This window comes from Podarcis raffonei, chromosome 14 (assembly GCF_027172205.1).
Source record: "Podarcis raffonei isolate rPodRaf1 chromosome 14, rPodRaf1.pri, whole genome shotgun sequence".
Taxonomy (NCBI): domain Eukaryota; kingdom Metazoa; phylum Chordata; class Lepidosauria; order Squamata; family Lacertidae; genus Podarcis; species Podarcis raffonei.
In genome coordinates this window covers 24,688,123-24,712,453 of record NC_070615.1, presented here as the reverse complement: position 1 = coordinate 24,712,453, position 24,331 = coordinate 24,688,123, and the positions used below count along the sequence as shown (strand labels likewise).

The window sequence follows — 24,331 nt, the reverse complement described above, 5'->3', positions numbered from 1 at the left end:
TGATATCCTGCTTTATCACTACCCGAAGGAGTCTCAACATTCTCCTTCCCCTTCCTTCCCCACAACAAACACTATGTGAGGTGAGTGGGGCTGAGAGACTTCAGAGAAGTGTGACTAGCTCAAGGTCACCCAGCAGCTGCATGTGGAGGAGCAAAGACCCGAACCTGGTTCACCAGATTACGAGTCTATCGCTCCTAACTACACCACACTGAACATTTCCTAGGGGGACTTCAGCCATACAAATCTTCTTCTTCTTCTTTTTATGCCACTGCTTGCCATAACCAGTGAAGGATTCCTTATATGCATCAAGTCACCCTCAGATCCTGTAAGGTCAAATAATAATAATAATAATAATAATAATAATAATAATAATAGTAAAGAGAGCTTTGGTTTTGCATGACAGAAGAAGTAGTAACAGGATCCAGCTTCCTCAGAATCTTGGCTTTTGCTTTTTACAATGGGCGAGTATTCAGGTGCTGGAGCAGGGAGAAGAAGCTGGGTGAGATTTCCTGGGGGGTGGGGGTGACGGTGGGGCCTCAGTGCCCTCTGCAGCTCCCGCCCTCTTTCCATGACAAGCAAAACTAGAATAAATTATGCAAAGTAGCAAAGGTGGCATAGTTATGCAAAATCTGGGGATCGAGCTGATTTGCAAGATTTGCATAATATATGCATGTTGCAGAAGGCAGCTTTCCCTGAAGGGATAGGATTTCTTTTTTTCATTTCATGCAGCGTACGCACAGCCCCATCTTCAACCCGCTAGGCTGCCCTTTCGGCATGAAACTTGGCTCGCTAGCATGAGCCAGTTGGACTGCACCTTCTGGGGCACCCTTCCTCTCTGTCCGCGGCCCCCTGTGTTTTTCACAGCGTGGCAGGTGGGCCTGTTTGCTCCCTCGGTTGTGCTGCTGAACCCGTGTCCTTTTGGTTCAGCCTTGCGTTCTTTCCTTGGCTTCCTCTCCCTTGCGGTGCCTCCGAAAGTTCATCTCTGGTCCGCTGACCTTTGATGAGATCAGTCATCTTGATTGCCTGCGGGCTGAAGCGACAGCTTGTGAATAGGCCTCTCTTTGAATGGCTGGAGACACCCGTTCTCTCCCCCCCTCCATTCTCTCTCTTGGAGCTGCGGCCCCCACCTTCGTGGAGCCAAGTGTGAATCTCCAAAAGCCTCCTCTCCCTCTTTGGTCCCTGCCTGTCAGAGTCATTGTGCAAAGGTTTGATTGACATCACGGCGGCTCCCTGAATGTGTCTTCAGTATAGGCAGGCTGTGAATGCCACTACCTGACTGGCTCTTCGAGAGAGCAGATGTCCCAGAGTGATGGGCTTTGCTTCAAAGGGGAGCAATTACTCATTTTGGATAGCTGTAGCAAAGGGAAATCTCCCTCTCCTCTGTGTGAAAAATGCATCAACCAGCATCAAGCCTTCCTTTCCTCCCTGGCCCAGATGGAGGAGGCAGTAGCTGGTTCTTCCACAGAGCAGCAGGGCTGGTGGGGGCATGGCTTGTGAAGAGCCCCGAGGGCCTGATAGAAAGATATGGAGGGCCACATTTGGACACTGGATCAGAATTTCCTTGCCACTCACTTATGGGTTTCTTGGCACTCGAAACTGGACACTCAAAGCGGTTTTGAAGCATCTTTAAGAGAGTCTTGTGGTTTCAGATTGTGCAGTTGCGTTGAGTTTCAGCTCCTCCATGCTCTCCTCTGCTTCTGTTTCTTCATAATGTGTGAAGCTGCTTTTTAAGCAGCAACATTTCCTTTGTTGGGGCGTGGGGTGGGGTGACAGCTGACAATGATAGAGGAGGCTGCCCCCCCCGCCTTGACAGCCTCAGGGCACTTCTTTGCTCTATCATGTCTGTCACACCTAGCAACCCCCCCCCAAAACATGAAGGCTGGTCGTCTTTACATGGAGACAGTTTCATACACACGCCAGATGGTGCCTGAGCATAAATTAGAACCTGACTGATTTGCAAAAAGGCTTGGCGTAATGTCTGTGATTCCATCCCCTCCCCCTTAGGCCTTCTGCACCTCCCCACAAAAGAGAATTAATGTTTGTTGTTGACGTGGGGGAGGGGAGTGACCCCCGCATGGAAATGGCAAGTTTCTTGCAGTGCTTCTTGTGTCTGGGAAGCCCTTTAGGGGGCGCCCTTGGGACGAAGGTGATACCCCGCTCTTTTCTCTCTTTTTTGGAGCCCTGCCACCTGCCCGTCTCTTCCAAACGCTCATATTATTTGTGCCTGTTCTACCGCAGCTTGCAATTTTACAAGTGCCACACAGTGTTCGTTCCAGATTTGTGAGGATTTGATCTCCTAGTGTTGCAGGACTTGCGCTTGAGAGCTCCCTTCCTCTTGAATGGAAACTTAGAGTGCTGGTGGTGGTGCATATCTGTTACGCAGCCCCCTGAAGCCTGCTTATGGTTTGTGCAACCATGTTCCAGAGGCACAAAACATTTTGCTAGCAGAACAAGGATTCTCCTAAGTGACTTTAGCTTAGAGCTGTGTTGGATACAGCCCTGCTCTCCAGAGCAGGTTTTTGAGGGGCAAAAGGAATGCAGGGAGGAAGAGAGATAAATGAAAATGCCCACCCCCATTCTGAAGTAGCATCCCACAAGCAGAACTCTGCTCACAGGACACTCCCAATGGAAGCTGAGTTAGGGTGCGGGCTGAAGTTGGGAGCCTCCTCATATACAACCCTCCAGACCTCTCTATCTGCCACTCACAACTGTCTTAGGCTACACCCCTAGGCAGCCTTGCCCCACCCCCTCGAGGGCTTTTGGTGACAACTGTGCATTTAAAGGTGAACCAACCTAACTTTTTTTCTTTGGGAGAAGTGGGTGGCGCTGTGGGTTAAACCACAGAGCCCAGGGCTTGCCGATCAGAAGGTCGGTGGTTCGAATCCCCGCGACAGGGTGAGCTCCCGTTGCTCGGTCCCTGCTCCTGCCCACCTAGCAGTTCGAAAGCACATCAGAGTGCAAGTAGATAAATAGGTACCGCTCCGGCGGGAATGCTGTTCGCTGCTCTGGTTCGCCAGAAGCGGCTTAGTCATGCTGGCCACATGACCTGGAAGCTGTACGCCGGCTCCCTTGGCCAGTAAAGCGAGATGAGCGCCACAACCCCAGAGTCGGCCACGACTGGACCTAATGGTCAGGGGTCTCTTTACCTTTACCTTTATCTTTACCTAACTCCCACGTCTCCAAACAATATGCAAACCGAAACATAGCTATACTCCGAATTTTGGAGTGATGTTTTCTTGCCAAGTAATGTGCACAAAAACGCACCTGAATTCTAAGGTAAAATGCACAAGCATGCATATATTAGTGAAAATAATATTCAGAAATGAATTACATTTGGAGGAAGTTATGTTGCCAAAATATGTATTTTAGGAGAACTTCTCACTAAAATGCAGATGGATTTTCATGCGCAAACTGATATGAACATGCGGAGAACTAAATGTAAGATTAGAGAAACTGAAATTGACAGATTCCTCCATCCCTCCATCTGTCCCTGAGCGAAGAAGAGGCTTAGGGACCTCCTGTCCCCAACCTCATCCCTCAGCCTCTGATGACCTTTCTTTCCTTCTTGTCTTCTTGGCAACTTAATCAGATATGTTGAATCTGTGGCAACGGGGAGAGCTTATGGCCAGTCCACCGAAATTACCCCATCAGCCAAAACTCTTGCTAACGTTTCCAAGGAAACATGGACTCTTGGCACATGGGAGGGGGGTAGAATAATCATCTGTTTGTTGAGGTTCTGGACATTTGCAGAGCAGGAGAGAATGGACCAGCAGGCAGAAAGGTCCAAATTTTGGCCCCAGTGACAAGGAAGCATTGTGGGGACAAATTGCCTCTTTTCATCCTACAGTGTGTAGCCAGGAAATGGCTGCAAAGGGGCATGTGCAGTGCCAGATCAGTGGGAGAACATCTGCTTGGCATGCAGAAGGTGCCAGGTTCAATTCCTAGCATCTCCAGGTAGGGCTGGGGAAGAGTTATTTGCCCGAAACCCTGGGGAGCTGCTGCCAGTCAGTGTAGACCATACTGAGCCAGATGTTCTGAGGGCCAGACTCGGTTTAAGGAGTCTCAAAGCGGCTAACATTCTCCTTTCCCCTCCTCCCCCACAACAAACACTCTGTGAGGTGAGTGAGGCAGAGACTTCAAAGAAGTGTGACTAGCCCAAGGTCACTCAGCAGCTGCATGTGGAGGAGCGGAGACGCGAACCCGGTTCCCCAGATTACAAGACTACCGCTCTTAACCACTACACCACACTGGCATGAGACCCTTAATTTCACATTGAGCAAAAAGGTTCCCGCATTGCAGGGGGCTGAGCTGGATGACCCACGAGGTCCCTTCCAACTCTACAATTTTGTTGATTCTATGATTCTAAGTATGCTCATTTTAATCCAGTAGCAATTACGCTGTGACGTGAGTAGATTGAGCAAATTTAAATGTGCAGCTTTCCTTGAGCTGCCACACTGGGGTCTGTGCAAGCTCAGTACCATTTAATTCTAGCTTCAGAAGCTGCCTGCTCCTTGCAATCAGAATATAGGGAACAACACGGTGTGGATAAAGGGGCTCGGAGACCTTTGGGAGATCAAGTATTGGAAAGTCGCTTGTGATTTCTTGCAAAGCGTTTGATCACAGTCGTTCAAACCTCTTTGTTCCGAGCGCGATTTTTTCAAAGTAAGCATGTCAGAGCTTGCAAAAAAGCAGAGCGGTTGTTGACTGGCCCACTCTTCCCATGCCTGAAAGCGGACAGTCATTGGAAAATGTGTTTTTAAACATGCAGTGGCTGGCAAGGAGGGCATAGTCTTGTTCAGGCTTTCATCAATAGTCAAGTGTGGTGCTGATTTTTGTGAAGCTTGGTTTAATTATTCCTCCCACTGGGATGGAAGCAGTTGCAAAGCAGGCAGTTCCCTTCAGTCAGCTCAGGTAATGGAGTGTTTGAGAGCATGAGTGTTGAGCTGAAAGCCTCCACTTCCAACCCCAGGCCAGCCACAAACCCCTGATCACTGGACTCTCTCCACTGCTGTCTCTAGACTTCAATGCAATGGTTCCCAATTAGCTATGTTCTTCGGACCCCCTCTTTTTCAAAAGTCAAACCAAGGACCCCTCTGCTTTTGAAAGTTTTGATATCTCTATGGTAGTTTATATTATGTGAATAGTGCCACAGGACCCCCCCCCCGGGTGGATTACATGGACCCCAATGGGGAACCTCTGTACAATGGGAGGGGGATCTGTGGGCCTCCAGATGTTGCTGTTCTCCATCTCCCATTGTCCATGCTGGCTCCTGAGGCTGATGTGAGCTAGGATCCAATATGGAAGAATGATGTGAGCTGGAAGCAATATATTGGTGAGCAATGTACGTGAAGTGTTTTGCACACTTAGGAACACAAAGGAAAGCCATGCGTGCCACTTTGAGCACCTTGGAGGAAAAGTGGGATACAAATGTAATACTGTGATCATGATTTTTAAATTGGGGGGGGGGGCTACCTGCCTCAATGCACACGTGATGCAAGATCTGAATTGACTGTATATGTACTTTTATGTGTATATTAGGGGCTGTGTCCCTGCTTGCTCTGCTTGCCACCCCCCCCCATTCCTCCCACAGCTTCCCCTTCTCACCCCATGCAACTACTGAGCTTGCTTTTCTTGACCTTTCGGGTTTCTCTTCATTCAAATCCAGGATTGCAATGCAGCACTAGAAATCCTCCAACGGGGGCTGTGCGACGACAGCCTTCCATTTCTATGTATATAGGAAGACATGCCTGATACAGATGTCATGGTGTCTCACTGTGCATATGTATGCTGCATGTGTACTCTGCTGCACTGTAGGCATATCCACCAGGTGCAAAACACAATCGTATGAATGGCCACTTTCCTATTTTTCCTCTGGGAATCTGCCCTTTCCTGTTGAGATTTTAAATGCTTGTGGCTCTAGTCTCTTTAATACAAGGCAGAGCTGAGCCGTGTGATTATCAGAGCTGGATAATGCCACCACCAATATCACCTCCTCATTCCCCCCTCCCCCTGGCCTTTAACATAATCCATATGGTACTTCCCGACTGGGTTGCGGGTTTCCATCCCAGGTAACAATCCTCTACATTTTTTCCAGTCCTGCCAGAACCAAAAGAGGGAGGAGCTGTAGTGAAATTCCCACTAAGCAGCCTTAGCCTTTCATTACATCCTCTTCAGACACATCAGGATTAACCTAGATATGGCTGGCCAAAGGAGGGAGGGAAGGAGAAAGGGCTGGGGGATTTCTAGGTTCGTTGCTGGAAAGCGCTAATCCCAATGGCCTTGCTGGGTTTCCCCACAGCACGCTGACGATCTACAGCATCGGCCAGGCGGACGAGGCCATCTACCAGTGCATTGCAGAGAACAGTGCTGGCTCCACCCAAGCCAGCGCCAGGCTGACGGTGCTGTGGGCCGATGGGCTGCCCGGCCCGCCCCAGAAGGTGAGAGCTACGACCGTCTCGGCCACCACCATCCAAGTGCTGTGGAGTGAGCCGCTGCAGAACACCAAGGAGATCATCGGCTACGTCCTACACATCAGGAGAGCAGCAGGTGAGGTGGCAACAGTTCATTGGGCATTGATATGAGTGCTGTGCTGAAAAAATCTTCCAAAATGTCCTGTCATGGCAGGGGTGGCGGTGAGGGGGCGGGGAGCTGTATAGTGCCACCACAGGCCCAACCTTGTTGAGTTGCTCAGTGGGAGTGGGAAGGATGCTGGTGATCACTTCCAATGAGGAATTATAGGCAGGAGTGGTGGCAATGAGCTCAGAAGTGCCGCAAGGCTTGTTCTTTCAGTCTTTAGGGTAAAGGTGGTCTCTGTGGCACTGGGCACCTGCGTAGTTTGGGGCCCTATGAGGGCTATCCTGATTGGTGGAAAGTGTGAGGCTCAGCCTCCAGAGTTACTGCTCTCTTGTAGACCACACTTTCCCCCCAGCTGTCGGGACCTCCAAGATGGAACAATAGGCAAAGAGATGCTCTTTGGAATTGCTCTTCCTTGGAAGCTGCCTTCAAAAATTGTCAAAGGGGAGGTAAAATGTCGGTGAAATTCTCACAGGGCAGGATGCAGGGCTGTGGTTTTGTTTTGTTTAATATTTGCATGTCTCTTGTCCAACAACAATATTGAGTTCAATGTAGCTCACAGTTATAGCAATAGTGTTAAAAATGTGACATAATTGTTAGAGTGTAGGACTGTGATCTGGGAGAGCAGGGTTCAAATCTCCACTCATCCATTAAGCTCACTGTGTGACCTTGGGCCATTCACTGCTTCTCAGCCTAACCTACCTCACACGGTTGTTGTGGGGATTGGATGAGAAGGGGGAGAACCATTCATGCCACCGCGAGCTCCTTGGAGAAAAAGGTGGGATGTAAATGCAATAATTCTAATAAACAAGTAATCAATATAATCATACTGGGTTGTAGCCAGTGCCAGTGCTCCTCAGAGTAGACCCATTAAATCCCCACAGCAACACTATGAAATAGGTTAGGCCTGGGAGTTGGGTGACTGGTTTAAGGTCACCCATTTACATTTCAGGGGCATGTGTGCATTGTTTATTTATTACATTTATATCCTGCCGTTCCCCCAAAGAGGAGGCACAAATGGTTCTTTTCCTCCTCCTCCTCCTCCTCCTCCTCCTCCTCCTCCTCCTCCTCCTCCTCCTCCTCTTCTTCTTCCTCCTCTTCCTCCTCCTCCTCTTCCTCCTCCTCCTCCTCCTCACAATAACCCTGTGAAGTAGGGTGGGTTTGCAAGTGACTGATTGATCCAGGGTCACCCAGTGAGCTTCATGGCTGAGTGAGGATTCGAACCCCGATCTCCCAGGTCCTACTCTGACACTCTAAGCACTGAACACTGGCTCTCCTGTGCCTATCTTATTTTTATCACGCTGGCATCATTTGTAAGCTGACATTGCTAAGGGTGGGAAGTGGGGCGAGAGAGAAAGGAAATAAAGTAAATAAATAAATACCCATGATTGTAGTGTAGACATGCCCTGACATCTAGTGGCGAGGTCCAGCACCCCACAGCCTGTGACACAGTGACTCCCTCCAAGCAGAAGACAACAGTCCAGCATTCTGGGAGCTCAGATGGAGACTTTCCCTCCATGACTAGCTTCCTAGATCTTGAGTTTCACCACAGGCCCTGGCACCAGGCAACCTTCCTGGATCTCTTGTCTCCTGGGAAGAGACTAGGTCTGTGGCTTGGAACCGCCAGGATGCCTTGTTTGGTGACGCAGGAAGCAAGGGAGCAGAGCCAAGCTCCTGACAGTGAACAGAGTGGCATCAGGCACAACCTCTGCCATTGTGCCACATCCTGGGGCTGGCAAACTACAACTGGAATATGGCCTCACTCTCTGTAGCTAGATTTTTTGAGAGCTGCGAACAGTTCCAGATGGAGAGGAGGGTGCTCTTATGCTCGGGATCTGGATGGCTGGACGGCAGGAGGAAATCCAGATGGATTTCAGAGATGTCAAAAAGGCAGTCTGCCCTGAAGGAAAGTTGCTGGGAATCACAGGTCTTGCTTTCCCAATATCTGAAATAGAAATCATGCTTGCTTTGATCAGTGGATAGAATAAGAGTCTTGCAACCTAGGAACAGATTGCTTTTAGAAGCTGACTGTGTTTTATTGACAGCTGCACGAATTATTATAGCTAGGTAGGAAGTGGAAGGGGCAAGCAGAATATAAAATGGAAGAATGGTATAAAGAGTTGTGGGATACAGCTATTAATGATAAATTAACATGTGCCATTAAGGAAAGACGGGGAATATACAGAACTGATTTTGAGGAGATGTGGAGGGTGTTTGTAGAATATGTACTGCTAAAACGGAAAGGGGTCAAACCATCACAAGAGGTGTTGAAATTTTGGAAGGTTGGATAGTTACAATGGAACAGTCTCAGTGGTGGGGTGCACATTTTTATTCTTATTTATTTATGATTATTACTTTGTCAAAATAAAATAAAAAAATTAAAAGAAGAAGAAGAAGCTGATCATGCATGGATAAATATCACAATATTTGGAATGCATTTATAAAAATTATAGAGGCGTGTTAATGATTGCATACGCTTTGTAATAATAACAAAACTTACATATCATATTGTATTCCAGTTCCAAGCACATTTTCATTTTCATTTCTTTCACTTTATTTGTCCACTGAAATTCTTCAGTAAAATATAAGTATATACAAAAGTCTTGCTTCCTGGCTTCCCAGAGGCATCTGGTTGGTCAGTGTGAGAACAGGATGCTGATCTAGATCCTGCTTGGCCTGATCCTGCAGGCTCCGCTTATGTTCTTACGCCTTCCCCTTGCATTTCAGACCCTGTGGAGATGGAGTACCAGGAAGCCGTCAGCAAAAATACATTCCAGCAGCTTGTGACTGACTTGGAGCCCTCCATGAGCTACAGCTTCTACATAAAGGCTTATACCTCTCGGGGGGCAAGCAAGGCCTCTGACGTCGTGGTGGTGAGCACACTAGGAGAAGGTAAGGATGAATAAAAGGGCCAAAGAGAAAGGGAAGTTCAAGCTCAACATCCTGCTAGGCTATAGAAGGGAACTCAGATCAGTGGCAGAGGATCCAATTTGCATTTGGAAGGTCCCAGGTCCAATCAAGACACCACTCGATAAAAGCCTCTTATGAGCAAGGCCAGGAAATCCCCTTGCCTGTGCTCTCAGGGATCTCAGAGAGCCAGTGTGGTGTAGTGGTTAAGAGTGGTAGTCTCATAATCTGGTGAACCAGGTTCGCGTCTCCGCTCCTCCACATGCAGCTGCTGGGTGACCTTGGGCTAGTCACACTTCTCTGAAGTCTCTCAGCCTCACTCACCTCACAGAGTGTTTGTTGTGGGGGAGGAAAGGAAAGGAGATTGTTAGCTGCTTTGAGAGTCCTTAGGGTAGTAATAAAGCAGGATATCAAATCCAAACTCTTCTTCTTCTTCTCCTGCAAGTCAGAGCAGACAGCATTTAGCAAGATGGGTCAATGGTCTGATTGGGTATAAAGCATTTTCATGTGTGACTAGCTCGTCCCATGGTTCAATTTATTTCCATTGCCTATCAATTTCACACCCCAAATTCATGTCAATTTCTGATGTGTTTATTATTCCTATCCCTTTTCTAAAGTAACCTGCTAATTTTTGTTTTATGTGGCCCAAGTTTTTTTTATTAATAGCAACATACAATCTATTATATTATAGAGAGCCAGTGCAATGTAGTGGTTGGTGTGCTGGATAAGGAGCTGGGAATCCAAGACTCCTATCCCCACTTTGTGTGTCTCAGTCCAACCTACTTCACAGGGTTGTTGTGGGGATTAAATGAGGAGGGGGAGAACCATGTGTGCCACCTTGGAGAACAAGAAAAAGGCGTGATATAAATGCAGTGCAGTAAATCATAAATAAATAGATAATTACAGTACATTTCTTGCCTGCCTATCAAACTCCTCACAGCTCGTGCTCCTGATATCTGCACAGCTGGTAAGTTGCTCCTGTGAAGAGCAGCTGTATGTTCAGTCTTTATGGATGTTGCGCTGAACACACAGGAGGTTTAGTGGCATAGCCAGAGCCTGTAGGGGCAATCTGGTAGCTGCTGTGTGCTACCTAGGACCTTTGTGAAAAGGGCTGCACTCACCTGCTAGACACGTGGAAGGGTGAGGTGCTCTCCAGGGTGCTGAAACTCCAGGGTGCTGAAACAGGGTGCAAAGCAGACACTGTGCTGCTGAACTACAGCCCTTCTCTTATTTGGAACTTCAGAAATTTTTGTCTCCTTTACTACCACCAGCACAAGTTTCTTCCTTTGCAACCTTAACAACTAGAAATTTGTTTGCTGGTTGTTGTCTGCTTTTAAATGACAGCAGGGGATCACAGATTGGTACTGCTGTATCTGATGCCAGGTTCTGAGACTGCAGGGAATTACAAAGCATGCAGATTCACTAGTGAACTCAGAGGGCAGGAGTTAGCAACCCATGTGGCAGCAAGGAGCAGAGCAGAGTGCCCCAAATGGCTCGAGCAAGTGAACCAAGTTGCATGAGCCATCACAAGGAAAGAATACATGCAACCAAAATGGCTAGGATTTCTGCAGGAAGTCTGCCTGGGTCCTTCCATCATAGGTCACGGGTGTCAGTAGGATGCAAAATAGCTGCCACATTGTTAAGCTACTGTAGCAGCAGCTTGTGACATTTTTGTTATTTCCTTTTTCAATTATTTTGGCATTTCAGTCATGCCACACAGCCCCCAAAGGAGCCCTCGGCTTACAGTATATGATCCAAACATACACAAACACAACAATAAACCTGCAGTACAACAAGACCTCGTAAAACCAAAGTCCTAAAAATTCCTATAATGGCATAAAAGCCAACAGAGCTTGACCTTCTTTGTAATGCAAGGGTTGCACAGAAGCCCTGCCAGCTGTGGATGACTTGAGCAAAGAGCCCACAAAACCGTTGAGATGGTTGGCACCCAGCAATGGCCACATCTTTCCAGATCCCTTCACTCAGCATTCTAGAATAGAACCACCCATTAACCTGGCCTCCTCCTTTTTCAAGCGGAGAGATTGACAAGGCTTAAAACTTTTAAAAACCTTGACCTAAAACCTTGCAGTTCAAGGCAGTAGCTTTCTGCCTCATAAAGTTCATGTTTTTCTGGAGCTTTGAGTAGTCAGGGCACTGTGTTTCCTGTGAGTTAAGAGCTGCAGGTCTTGTCGCACGCTAATAAATTACAGATACCTCTTCGATGCTCGACACCATCCCACCACACAAAGCTCTAAAGTGTGTGTGGGTGTGTTTTGAAAAACAACAACTTGGCTTCCACGGAACAAAAGTTTAGACCTTAAGCTCCATCTCCCGTCATGGATGAGCAGGTGCTGTTAATCATTAGCTCAGCCCCTCTGTCCCGGTTTGATTTACAAGTCAGTCTCTTTGCTGGATCTTCCCCTGTGTTTAGAAAACCCCTTTGAGCTCCATAGTGTGTCCAAAACACAGTTTTGACGGCCGCTCCCCACATTTGAAGGGATGCGGGTGGTGCTGTGGGTTAAACCACAGAGCCTAGGACTTGCCGATGAGAAGGTCGGCGGTTCGAATCCCCACGACGGGGTGAGCTCCCGTTGCTCGGTCTCTGCTCCTGCCAACCTAGCAGTTCAAAAGCACGTCAAAGTGCAAGTAGATAAATAGGTACCGCTCCGGCGGGAAGGTAAACGGCATTTCCGTGCGCTGCTCTGGTTCGCCAGAAGCGGCTTAGTCATGCTGGCCACATGACCCGGAAGCTGTACGCCGGCTCCCTCGGTCAATAAAGCGAGATGAGCGCCGCAACCCCAGAGTCGGTCACGACTGGACCTAATAGTCAGGGATCCCTTCACCTTTACCTTTACCCCACATTTGAGGGTCACTGGTTCAGAATAAACCATGGCTGACTACAGTAAGAAATACCACAAGGCCAGTGGTTGATTTATGTAGCCTTCTTCAAGCTGGTACCCTCCAGATTTTTGAGCTACAACTCCCATCAGCCTTCATCTTTTTTAAAACCAAAGCACGAGGGGCTTTGACAATGGCTCATCCGGCTTATAAGGAATCCAAGGGAAGGGAACCAAAGGGGTAAAAAAAGGGATCAAAGGGCAAAACCAACCTTATCTCTTTCTGTGACTTTGTTCCAGTGCCAGCCATGCCATCTCTCTTCATCAAAGTCCTCAACAGCACCACCATCCAGGCCACGTGGGAGCCCTCCATCAAACTGGGCCAGCACGAAGGGTTCAAGCTCTACTACCGCAAAGTCCACCTTCCTCACTTTACCGGGCCCATGTTTTTGGCCAGCAACATCACATCCTGCAACATTACTCAGCTTGGTGAGCGTCATTTCCATTATTACAATTATTCGTTAAATTTATGTACCGCCCTTCGTCAAAAGGCTACAAGGTGGTTTGTGACGTAGAACGAAAACGTCAATACGTAGCATAATAGCTGTGCAAAGCAAGCGTCAAAACAGTTAGATAAATACGTAATCAAGAATACGTAACAGAATACAGATTCTCATAAAATACAGAGGGAGTGTGATAACATAAAAGACACAAGGGGTCAAGCAACTAGTCCCTAGCGCTGCTGAGAAAATGTTAGAACCCTGCGCCTCAGGGTTCCTTGGGGAAGGATAGAATACACATTTAATTAATAGATTAAACGAAGGCCCACTGGAGTTGCCAAACCCACCTCTTCCTTCTCCACTCCTGTCAGTATTGCGTTCTCCAGTTCCCTGTTCCTCATCACCATTCGGAGCTGCCAACATCTGACTTGCCTTCCTTAGAGAGGACTCTTTCTTTTTGCACCGTCAATAAAAATTTTTTATTAAGACTTTTCATAATACAATAAAAAAACTAAACAAAATAATAAACCAAAGAAGGAAAGAAAGAGAAGGGAAAGGATAAAAGAATGCAAAGTCCTGTCTCACAGATGTATCTTAAGTTTTGTCCCATACGGAAAAGGTTGTACCCTCCCAGCTCTCACCTGGGAGCATCTTAGATGCTCCCAGGTGGCCCTCCCAGCCGCTCTATCTAGCCTTTGGGACTCTTCCCAGACCACATCCTTCTCCCCATTCTGCACCAGCCCTGCTTCACATCCTCCTTGAGCATTTTTGAGCTCCTGCTTCACTGGACGGAAGCATGAGGGGGCGCTTACAAGCGTTTGTAGAAACTAGCCTCCTGCACCAAAGGTAACATTTACATCTGGTACCCTGTCCACTTTTGCCTCTGGACCAGCCTATTGCTGGCATGTGGCCCTTGGAATGCTGCCCAACTGGGAAGGTGGCCCTCTGGCTGTAAAAAGGCTCCCCCAACCTGCTGCCTTCAGATGTCTTCTAAACGTCAGATGTTTATTTCCTTGACATCTGATGGGAGGGCGTTCCACAGGATGGGTGCCACTACCAAGAAGGCCCTCTGCCTGGTTCCCTGTAGCTTCACTTTTTGCAGTGAGGGAACCACCAGAAGGCCCTCGGAGCTGGACCTGAGTGTCCGGGCTGAACAATGGGGGTGGAGATGCTCCTTCAGGTATACTGGGCCAAGGCCATTTAGGGCTTTAAAGGTCAGCACCAACACTTTGAATTGTGCTCGGAAACGTACTGGGAGCCAATGTCTCAGCGACCGCTCCCAGTCACCAGTCTAGCTGGTGCACAGCAAGCGAGCACAGCAGGTCTAACCACATTTAGGCACAGGTTGACATCTCTACTTTCCGTTTCCTCCCAGACCCATCAGTAGTCTACGAAGTCAAGCTCCTCGCCTACAACCAGCATGGTGATGGGAATGCCACTGTTCGCTTTGTGTCTCTTCGAGAGACTGTCGAAAGAACAGGTGAGTGGGCAAGCGGCCCTGAGCAGCCTTGAGGGAGATGGTCTTTGAAGACAGTTGGGGAGGCTCTGGCTGAGGGGTGCTGGTGAGAAAAGAAAGTTGTTTTACAGAGAGACACACAGAGAGGGAGATCAGTATGTTGAAATTTTCCCCACGTTGCTGCTGTGATGCAAGTTATCAAGCTTGAAGTTTGCAAGCCACTTTGAGTTACTTTTGAAGAAAAGAAAATGCTAGTAGGTTTAATTAGTAATAATAAGATAAATAAATAATAGATGTTTAGATATTTTACCCAAGCAGGAGCATCCAAATTCCCCTCTAAATCTTGCTTTAGGTAAAACTCTGTGGCTCTGTTCAAGCGCTGCTTTTGTTTTGGGACACATCTTCTAAAAGTGGTTTATGTTTGAGAACCATCTTACTTATCCTTCTAGGGACAACGTCCCCTTGTGATCAGGTTCCTGTTTGCTGTTTTTCTTTTTTCTTTTCACAGTAAATGTTAATCTCAGCTGGAAATTGCAGCGGATCCTTGACAAAGCTTTTTTCTTTCCTTCTTTCTTTCCTTCTTTCTTTCCTTCTTTCTTTCTTTCTTTCTTTCTGGTCTGGAATTGGTTTAGCGACACCATTAGTCATGCCGTTACAACGAAGTGGGAGGGGGACGTTGCTGGAGTTGAAAGTGAGAGCCGGTTTCCCTTTCATCTATACCTTACTGACAGCAGCAGGAAAGAGAATGTGGAGTTTGCAAATCACTAGGTGGAGGAGAAGGCTCTATATCAGCAGGCTATCCTTCCTTCCTCCTCTCTCCTGCCCCGTGGAGTGATACCTTTTCACCAGAGTGCTGCAGCTATTGCTAACCTGGTGCCCTCCAGATGTTGTGGACTACAACTCCCATCAGCAGACCCATTGGTTGCCAGGGAGCTTGGCTGGAGCGTTCTCCATTGAGCCACTTTCTGTTGTGAAAAAACAAAGGGCCCAAATGGCTGGGGCCTAGCCTTTTGCTGTGCTTCACCTCCTACCCACTGATAGGAGCCTGACTTTTCCTGGCCGTGTTTAAACTTCTCCTGGGCAGTTAATCACCTCCCTACTCACCAGTTTTGCTCCTCTCTGTGTCCCTGACTGTTCCTTTCCCCTTCCCACACCTTGCATGTTTCTTGCCAAGCCTGCTACTTGCTCCCCACCCCCCTCCACCCCTGTGTGAACTGCCTTAACTCATTTCTCCATCCTATGTTTTTGTCCTGCTCCTGGGTTCAAAGCCTTTCCCTGACCAGCTCACTGCAAGAGGCCCAACCCATCGGAGTTCCAGATCCCACCGCCCTCTTGCTCAGAGGTCCTCACTCTGCAGGACGGCTGTTGCAAAAGATGAGGTCCAGCATTTGGCAGCTTGCATAGAATGAAGGGGGCCATAGCTCACTGGTAGATCACCTGTATTGCATGCAGAAGGTCCCTGGTTCCATCCCCAAGGTAGGGCTGGGAAAGACGCCAGCCTGAATCTCTGGAGAGCTCTTGCTGGTCAATGTGGACACTACTGAGCTTGATGGATCTCCAGTTGGACTCAGTATAATGCAGCTTACTATTTAATTCAGGGTTGTTGTTTTTTAATAGAACTGTAAGGATTAGCATCTTAATTTATTTTTAGGGGAAGGGCTTTAATTCAGTGGTAGAGCATCTCCTTTGCATGCAGAAGGCCCCTGATTCAATCTCCAATGACTGGGAGAAACTCTCTCTCTCTCTCTCTGAAACCCAGAGGACCAGCACCAGCCAGCCTAGACAGTCCGGTACTGACAACTTTCCATGCCTAATGGAGCCCTGCCTCCCATTTACACCTTTCCTTTTCATCCCAGGGCTGAACCCACCGTGCAACTGCATGAAGGACGGGCAAACCAATAAGACGTCGGCCACTGGGATAATCATTGGGATCCACATTGGAGTCACCTGCATCATCTTCTGTGTCCTCTTCCTCATGTTTGGCTACCGAGGAAGGTATGGCTCTCTCTCCACTGATTGCGTTTGGAGTGGGTGGACTGCTTTCATATTGCAGAGCAGCAGGACAAGCATTCTTTAGGCCAACCTCCTCCAGTCCGGTGCCTTCTAGAGATTGTTGGACTACAACTCCCATCAGCCCTAGCCAGCATGTCTGGTGGTCAGGGATGATGGGAGTTGTGGTCCAAAACATCTGCAGGGCACTTGATGGGAGATGGATGCCTTAGGCATTGAATATACTGCCTTGGGGGTCTCACATCGTTTCTTATGAAATTCCCAGGTCCCCACACATTATAAACCACCTGGGGAGGTTTGCATGTTTGGGTTGCCCCACTAAGCTTTGCAATGAGAGGGCGTTTGGAAAGAAAACTCAGAACCTGGGGTCAGGGTGGAGGCAGAGAGATAAAACATAGGTCTTCAACACCCATCATCACTTCTTTGTTATTACTAATATTTTATTAAAAGAATTTCAGTTATAGAAAAGAAAAAAGAGGGAGAAGAAAAGTGTAAAAAATACAGTAAGAAAGATATAATATGATACAGTAACTACAATCTGCTACATTTCCATACATTATTATATAGAGTAATATTATTGTTCTAATACATAAATAGTTATTAATAACCTATATTCTCTATAGACATCTTCCAAATGTCAATATATTTATCCAAACAAAGTCTACATCTATAAGCATCCCATTCATATGACGTCCATAGCACTCTGTTCGAACCATGTTGTGTGCAGGGAGAGGATGAAACTCAGATTTGGAAGGTCTGTAGCTCAGGGCTAGAGAACATCTCTTACATGCTTACAGTCTCCCTGGGCTTTTCAGGCAGGGCTGAGAAATTCTTTGGCCTGAAACCCTGAAGACTCTACCTGGAGGCACAATGAATTGATCCTGGGAGTTGTTGCATGTGAAACAGATGCTCTACCTTTCTCGCGGACGTCTAGTGTGGTGACTTCTTGTTCATATGATGGTACATTGCTAGAGAGGGTTTTATTGTTCTTCTTTTGCTTATTTCCACAGGCTGCTGGTGTGCAAAGATGTCCAGGAGCAGCTGTCAACCCCACAGGTCCCAAGAAGCCAGAGGAATGCTGCAGGTCTTACCTCGAACGGATCTGCTCAGAGGGACAGGGACAACCCAGATGCAAACGGGAAGCAACTGGATTTGAATGAACTGGAAAGGCTCTTTCCAGCCTCGCCTCCCCCGCCTGATCAACACAACAAGGAGATTGTGGTAAGGAAGGGACACTGGGGGCTTTTGTTTGTTTGCCACACTTTCAAACTGCAGTGGTGAACCTCGGGGCTAGGGAGCAGATGCGGCCCTCCACACCTTTTAGCCTGGCCCTTGGAACCCTCTCCAGGCTCCACACCCCGCCAGCCCTGCTTTGCACCCTCCTTGAATGTCTTGGTCTGGCTGAGATGTGTCCTTGACCTCTTTTTTGCCTGGAGGATAGAGAGAAGTGTGTGTAGAAAAGTGAGGCTGCTGTACCAAGGTGAAATTGTCACTCTGTGCTCCGCCCACTTTTACCTCTGGCCCCGCCCACCACAGGCATGTGACTCTCTGGGATTTTAGTCGGGGGCACTTCCTGTAGAGGCCAGAGATGGAATGTGAGGCCTTCTGCATGCAGAACAGGTGCCCTACCGCTGAGCCACAGCCTTTCATAATGTCCATTACTTTCATAGGAAGCTACAGTCTAGCTCAGTATTGCCTACACTGACTGGCAGCAGCTTTCCAGACTTCCAGCCAAGTGACTCTCCCAGTCCTACTAGGAGATGCTTGGGATTAAACCTGAGACCTTCCGCATGTAAAGCATGTACAGTAGTACCTCGGGATCCATACACTTCAGGTTACAGACTCCGCTAGCCCAGAAATAGTACCTCGGGTTAAGAACTTTGCTTCAGGATGAGAACAGAAATCGTGCGGCACGGCAGCAGGAGGCCCAATTAGCTAAAGTGGTGCTTCAGGTTAAGAACAATTTCAGGTTAAGAACGGACCTCTGGAACGAATTAAGTACAGTGGTACCTCGGGTTAAGTACTTAATTCGTTCCAGAGGTCCATTCTTAACCTGAAACTGTTCTTAACCTGAAGCACCACCTTAGCTAATGGGCCTCCTGCTGCCGCCACGCCGCCGCAGCCCAATTTCTGTTCTTATCCTGAAGCAAAGTTCTTAACCTGAAGCACTCTTTCTGGGTTAGCGGAGTGTGTAACCTGAAGCGTATGTAACCTGAAGCGTATGTAACCCGAGGTATTTAAGCTGAGGTACCACTGTATTCTATCACAAAGCCATGCCCCTTGATGATTTCCATTTGTTCTGGGATAGGGAACTCCTGCTATTATTGTTGTTGTTGTTATTATTATTATTATTATTATTATTATTATTATTATTATTATTATATTTCAAGAGGACAGTCAGTCTTCTTCTTGGGCGTTCAAATAGCCATTTTTTCACTCTCCTTTCCCAGCTGGACCATATTCCTCCTACCTCACATGACAAAACCCAGACATCCATGCTTCCGCCGGATGACTTCAGCATCATCGAAGAGGAGAGCGACACCCTCTTCCAGCCCCCGCACTCGGGGGCCCCCGGCAGGCCCCTCCTCAACGCCAGCCAAGATGAGCCAGCTTTGAACCAAGCTCCAACCAATGAAGGATAATTGCCAAGACTTTGAAGACTCTTAACGGGACCTCGCCAGCCACCATCTCCCCACCCCCCCAACCCTACCCCTGGCGATGTCTTTAAACCGACTCATCAATCTCAGGTCAATTTTAAGATTTCTGCGATATGTTTCTTAATTTTTTTATTACATATATATATATAAATATATATATATATCTATATCGGTAGGCAGCCTTGCGGAAGCTCCATGAAGTTTTTTCTTCCTGACTTGTCTCAGGCCTCCTAGTACATTCCTTTCCAGCTGTTCGCTCTACAGCTACTGCGTTTGTGGCTTCTCAAGGCGCCTTCCTTGGCCAACTCCATAAGACACCGAGATGGGAACCTCTTATCGTCTTGGTTCACCAACGTTCAGTCCCTCGTTGGCAGCTTTAGGATGACTCTCCTCCCACAGATCTGCCATTGTGAAATGTGTTGAGAGAGCAGATTGGAACGGGACCCTCCTCTCTAACCTAGCTCCGGGAGAGGAAGAAAAAAAACGTTCAGGTGCTAAGTTGGTTGGCCAAACTTCTGGGTGCATTTGACGACATTTTTTGTCGCATGTGTTTCAAGTCTCTCTGTCTCTAATTCTCAGGATGTTTTGTTGCCGACAAACTATTTTAAAGGCAAAGCGAGTGTGTCAAAAAGAAAAAGAAAAAGGAGAAAATAAAAAAAACCCAGGCCTACAAGAAGGTCTACTGAAAAGAAGAAAGAAAAAGAAAATACTTGGACTAACATCTCGAGTAAATTCAGAACCTACCTCAACCGGAATTGAATGTCTTTTGGGAAGAAGCAAAGTATCTTGTGTCTTCCTTTTGTTTTCAAAACAAAGTAGAGTAGCACTTGGTCAGTACAAGCTGTGGTACTACCTCAGAAGTTCATACTCCATGTCTACCATGTTGGTTGTTGGTTACCTTTTTATTATCTTTTATTTTAAAGTATTCCTTTATTGTCACCATCGTTCCAATGTAAAGCACTTCCAAAACCTTGAAACCAATGTTCTACCTCAAGAAGCTTTTTTGTAGAAGAACCATGTTGTTGTGTCGTCAGACCACCTCGCCCTCCTTCGCCTCTCTTCCTTCGCTCAGCCCCAAGACTCCAAAAGAGGAATGACGATGAGCAGGCATGGATTCGTCCCCAGTAGTGGTTGTCGATGACATTCCCCCCCCCCTTAGTGTTATAAACTTGACTTTTAGGCAAGTTGCTAGTTAACTTGTGTAGAGGTTTACTGTGTCAAGAGTTGTTTTTATATCATGTTTGTTTGGTTGTTGTTTTTTTAAAAGGAACTTTAAAGATTGTTAGGGTTGTAGCAAAAAAAGGGCAGGGCCACCGGTCACCTAAAGATGAAACTTTTGCCCGTAAGCGACTACTTAACTACTGGTCACGGGTTACTACTGAAGAGCTGCTCTCTTTCCAGTTTTATCACTCAGAGCTGGTTCACCACATCTGTGCATACTTGATGACCGAAACATCAAGTGATGATTGAAAACATCACATGATGATTGCATGTGCAAATGATTTCATCACAGAGAGGACAGTCTTATCACTTTGTACATAAGGCTGGTCAGTGAAATCCACACTCCCAATGTCCAGTTCTTGCCTTATGCCACGTACGACCAGTGATCCATCTAGCCCAGTATTTCTCAACTGACTGGCAGTGGCTCTCAGATGTTCCAGACAGAGGTCCCTCCCAGACCTACCTGGGGATGCCAGGGATTAAACCTTTAACCTTTTGCATGCAAAGCAGATGCTCCACCACTGAGCCATGACCCTTTCCCTTTGTCTTGGAGCAACTCCTCAGGGTCTCAGGTGGAGAAGAGTCTTTCTCCTGGTACCAGAGATCCTTCATGGTGGGAGATGCTCCAAGGTTGAATGTGGGGCTTCCTGCATGCGTAACAAGGGCTCTGCAACTGAACGAAGGGCCTGTAAAATATAGAAATAGAAGGAGCTACATTATACCAAGTCAGACCAATAGTCCGTCTTGCTCAGCTTTGTCAACACTGACTGGCCACAGTTCTCTGGGGTATGACACAGGTGTTTTCCAACCCTACCTGGGAAGGCCTGGGATTGAACCTGGGACCTTCTGCATGCAAATTCGATGCCCTTCCACTAAACTACTGCCCTTAAATATATTATACAGAAGAGGAAAGTATTGTTTTAATGGAATCTACTCCCAGGTAATGTAGGGAGATGCCTTGTACTGAGCCAGACCCATTGGATCATCCAGCCCAGCATTGTCCACAATAACAGGCAGGGACTCTCCAGGGTTTCAGACTCCCAAGTGAAACTGGAGGTGCTGGGGATTGAACCAGGGACCTTCTGCATGCAAGGCAAGTGCTCTGCCACTGAGCTATGGCCCTCCCCATACATGCTTGGGATGAGCTGTAGTTTCTCCCTTCTGTAAGCTATCAAGCCAAGCCCACTCTGCCCTGTCTGGCAGCATCTCCTGGAGATTGCAGGCAGAGAGGAGCCCTCTGGTTTGAGATATTTTTAACTGCAGATGCTAGAATTTGAGCAGGAGACTATATGCATGCAGAGCTTTAGCTCTGACCATTTCTCACCCAAAATGTGGAGTGCCGCACAAGTGTGTGTATGTCAGTTTTTTTTGGAGGGTGGGGGACAGAATTGAGGTGGTGCTAATCTGGTTGGCCACTTTAAGAGCAGGATGCTGGACTAGATGGGTCGTTGGCCTGATGCAGCAGGCTTGTTCTTAGTTCCAGTTTCCAGTTCCAGTTCCACCACACATGCTATCAAAAGTGTGTGTCCATGTGAACCAGACCTGTTTGCTAAAAGGTGGACATCTTCTGCCAAGCCTCAAAGCACTTGATGCTGCTGGCTGAGCTTCTCAGCAGTCAGCTTCTCTCCTTGTGGAGATGTCTTCTCCGAATCTGGCGGTTGCTCTTTAGGTCACCGGTGGTGGCACAGCTGGTTATAGACCTCATATCTGAAGCCTTAGAATGTAGCGTGTTTTCTCTCTAGGCTGGTGACCTACCTCAGTACAAGTAGTCGAAGCAGCCGTAAGGTTATGGAAGAAAGGATGAGGAGCCCCTCTGATGTGACCATTGTCAGGAGGAGAGAGGAAGGGGAAAGATCTCCCTCTCCCCTAAGTCCATTGAGATGGGCGGAAGGACTCTGTGAAATGCCTATGGGGCTCCTTTGAGCTGTGGGAGCTCCCTGCATCTCTTCCATGGAAGGAGCAAACGATGTGTGCAGGAACCCTGTGGACTGCCTCCTTATCCTCCAGAGAAGCCACTTCCATTTTCATGTTTCGTTTCATTTTTAAAAAATAATTCCAATAGCTATTTTTATATATGGCGATGAAAAGAAGAATCGGGGAAAAAGGTTCTTTTGAAAATAATAATGATTTGTTTGAAAGAGAAGCAGAAGAAATCAAAGAGGGCCGTGTGGTGATGAGGGGGAGGAAACCAGCCAACGGTGACAATGGGTATTTAAGGTCTTTTAAAATAAGCTGATTAACACAAAACAAAACCCCCAAAATTCTCCATTAGGAGTACCAGCACTAGGGGATCAGCTGGCAGCTCCTTCACTGCCCCCTACTTCCCATCCATCAACTGTTTTGCTTATGTACATTAAAAAGTGTAAATATCACCGGACGAGGACAGCAGAAGCGTCAACTGTCCGTGAATAAGTCTGTTGCTTTTGTGAGCAGTTTATTCAGAACTGGGCAACAGGAGAGGAGGGCAAACCACTGCAGCGGTGGCAGGGGGCAGAAAGAGAGAGAGAGAGACCAGTGAGTGGAGAAAAGGGTGTCACTCCTCTTTCAAAAACAGGCTGGCCCGTCTAGCCTCAAGCAAGCTTTTCACCCTCACAAAAAATAGAGAATGGTGGGTGTCGTTGTCGGAGAATATCTGCAGGGCACTGTTGTTGGCTATCCCTGATCCACCCAATAAATACATATCTAGCACCAACTGTGGTTCTTTCCCAGGGATCCTAGGACTATAGGAAGCTTCCTTCTCTCGAGTCGGACGCTTGGTCCATCTAGCTCACTATAGTCTACACTGACTGTCAGGCTTTCAGAAAGAGGACATTTCCGGCCTGGAGAGGCCGCTGGGGACTGAACTTGGGCCCTTCTGAATGCAAGGCAGATGCTCTCCTGCTGTGCGACAGCCCTTGTCTAAATGAGCCCTGGGAATTCCTCAGAAATCCTGGTTGTAGAAGCCCTCTTTAGGGATTATTCCTGAATAGGGAATGTAAGCACAAGTAGGGGATATTGGAGGGATGCATGGCAGAACTGCCACCAGCATGCCTGTGTGGAATGACCTCCGTGTGCTCCACACTGGCCTCCCCAAATATCCCTTAACTCAAGTTTGCATTCCCTATTATGGCACAGCACCTGCAGTGTGGTACAGCATAGTGACCAGATAGGAAGCCTGTGGCTCTCCAGGCAGTGCAGGACTCCAACTCCCAAGAGTCCCAGCCAGCATAACCAACGGTCAGTGGCAATGGGAGTTCGAGTCCAATAGCATCTGGGGGCAACAGTTTCCTCATCCTTGGACCAAAGTTGCAGAGAACCAAGTTCAAATATTTCTCCACCCACAAAGCTCACTGTGTGACCCTGGTCCAGCCCAACATCTCTCAGACTAACCTGGCTCTGTGCAAAAATGAAAAAGTGGACTGAACTCCCTGGAGGAAAGTGGGGATATAAGTTTTAAAAATGGTAGTCAATATGGTACCCTCCAGATGTTGTATGACTACAACTCCCATCATCCCTAGCCATTGGCCTCGTTTGTTGGGGCTGATGGGAAATGTAGTCTGACAGCATCTGGAGTGCACCATGTTGACTACCATAGTTTAAATTAATTATCCCAGTTCCCTTTTGCAGAACAGATTCCCTAGGTCAAGAGAACACCCATTAAGTCTGTTTAAGACCATCATACATATACCCATGTCCCTTTAAAAACCTTTGATCCCTTCACAACCCTTCAGAAGCAGTTTCTAGTGTTGCATCCTTGATGGAAGCAACTGCTGTTCAAAATAGAAGCTCTCCCCGCTCTTCTCCTGCTCTCTGAAGGCCCAGTTCCTACAGCCAGAAGAGGGGATAAGTGAATCCAATACGTTCTAGACTCAATGCAGCCAGTATTTGGTGTTCCTCCATCTTGTCACCAGCACACTGTCAAACATGGCTTAGTTCACACTGTATAGCTAAGAAACACAAAGAAAATGAACATTTATTTTGATTGTACATCACTTGATGACATCTATGTCAGGGCGACCTCATCCAATGATTTATTTGTTGGTTTTTTAACACGATCTCTCTCTTCGTAAGCGATGTGAAGTCTCAGATTTAAATAAAGGATCATTGCCAAAGCAAAATACGTACTTTTTAGACTAGTTTTGGCTCCAAATCCCCAGGGCTGTATGAACCTGCTATTAATTTAATATCATG

The 24,331-nt window shown here is 47.4% G+C and overlaps 1 protein-coding gene across 2 annotated transcripts in view; it reads left to right on the top strand.

The window, feature by feature from the left end:
- The window catches only part of IGDCC3 (immunoglobulin superfamily DCC subclass member 3), a 106,155-nt gene extending 86,572 nt beyond the window's left edge, over positions 1-19,583 (top strand). For both annotated transcript variants that reach the window (XM_053364688.1, XM_053364687.1), the window contains 7 exons: positions 6,299-6,546; positions 9,301-9,465; positions 12,618-12,806; positions 14,193-14,297; positions 16,130-16,268; positions 17,294-17,504; positions 18,734-19,583. In XM_053364688.1, coding sequence (XP_053220663.1) covers positions 6,299-6,546; positions 9,301-9,465; positions 12,618-12,806; positions 14,193-14,297; positions 16,130-16,268; positions 17,294-17,504; positions 18,734-18,925 — 1,249 coding nt within the window. In that variant the 3' untranslated portion in view covers positions 18,926-19,583. The remainder of the gene's footprint in view (positions 1-6,298; positions 6,547-9,300; positions 9,466-12,617; positions 12,807-14,192; positions 14,298-16,129; positions 16,269-17,293; positions 17,505-18,733) is intronic.
- The last annotated feature ends 4,748 nt before the right edge of the window (positions 19,584-24,331 follow it).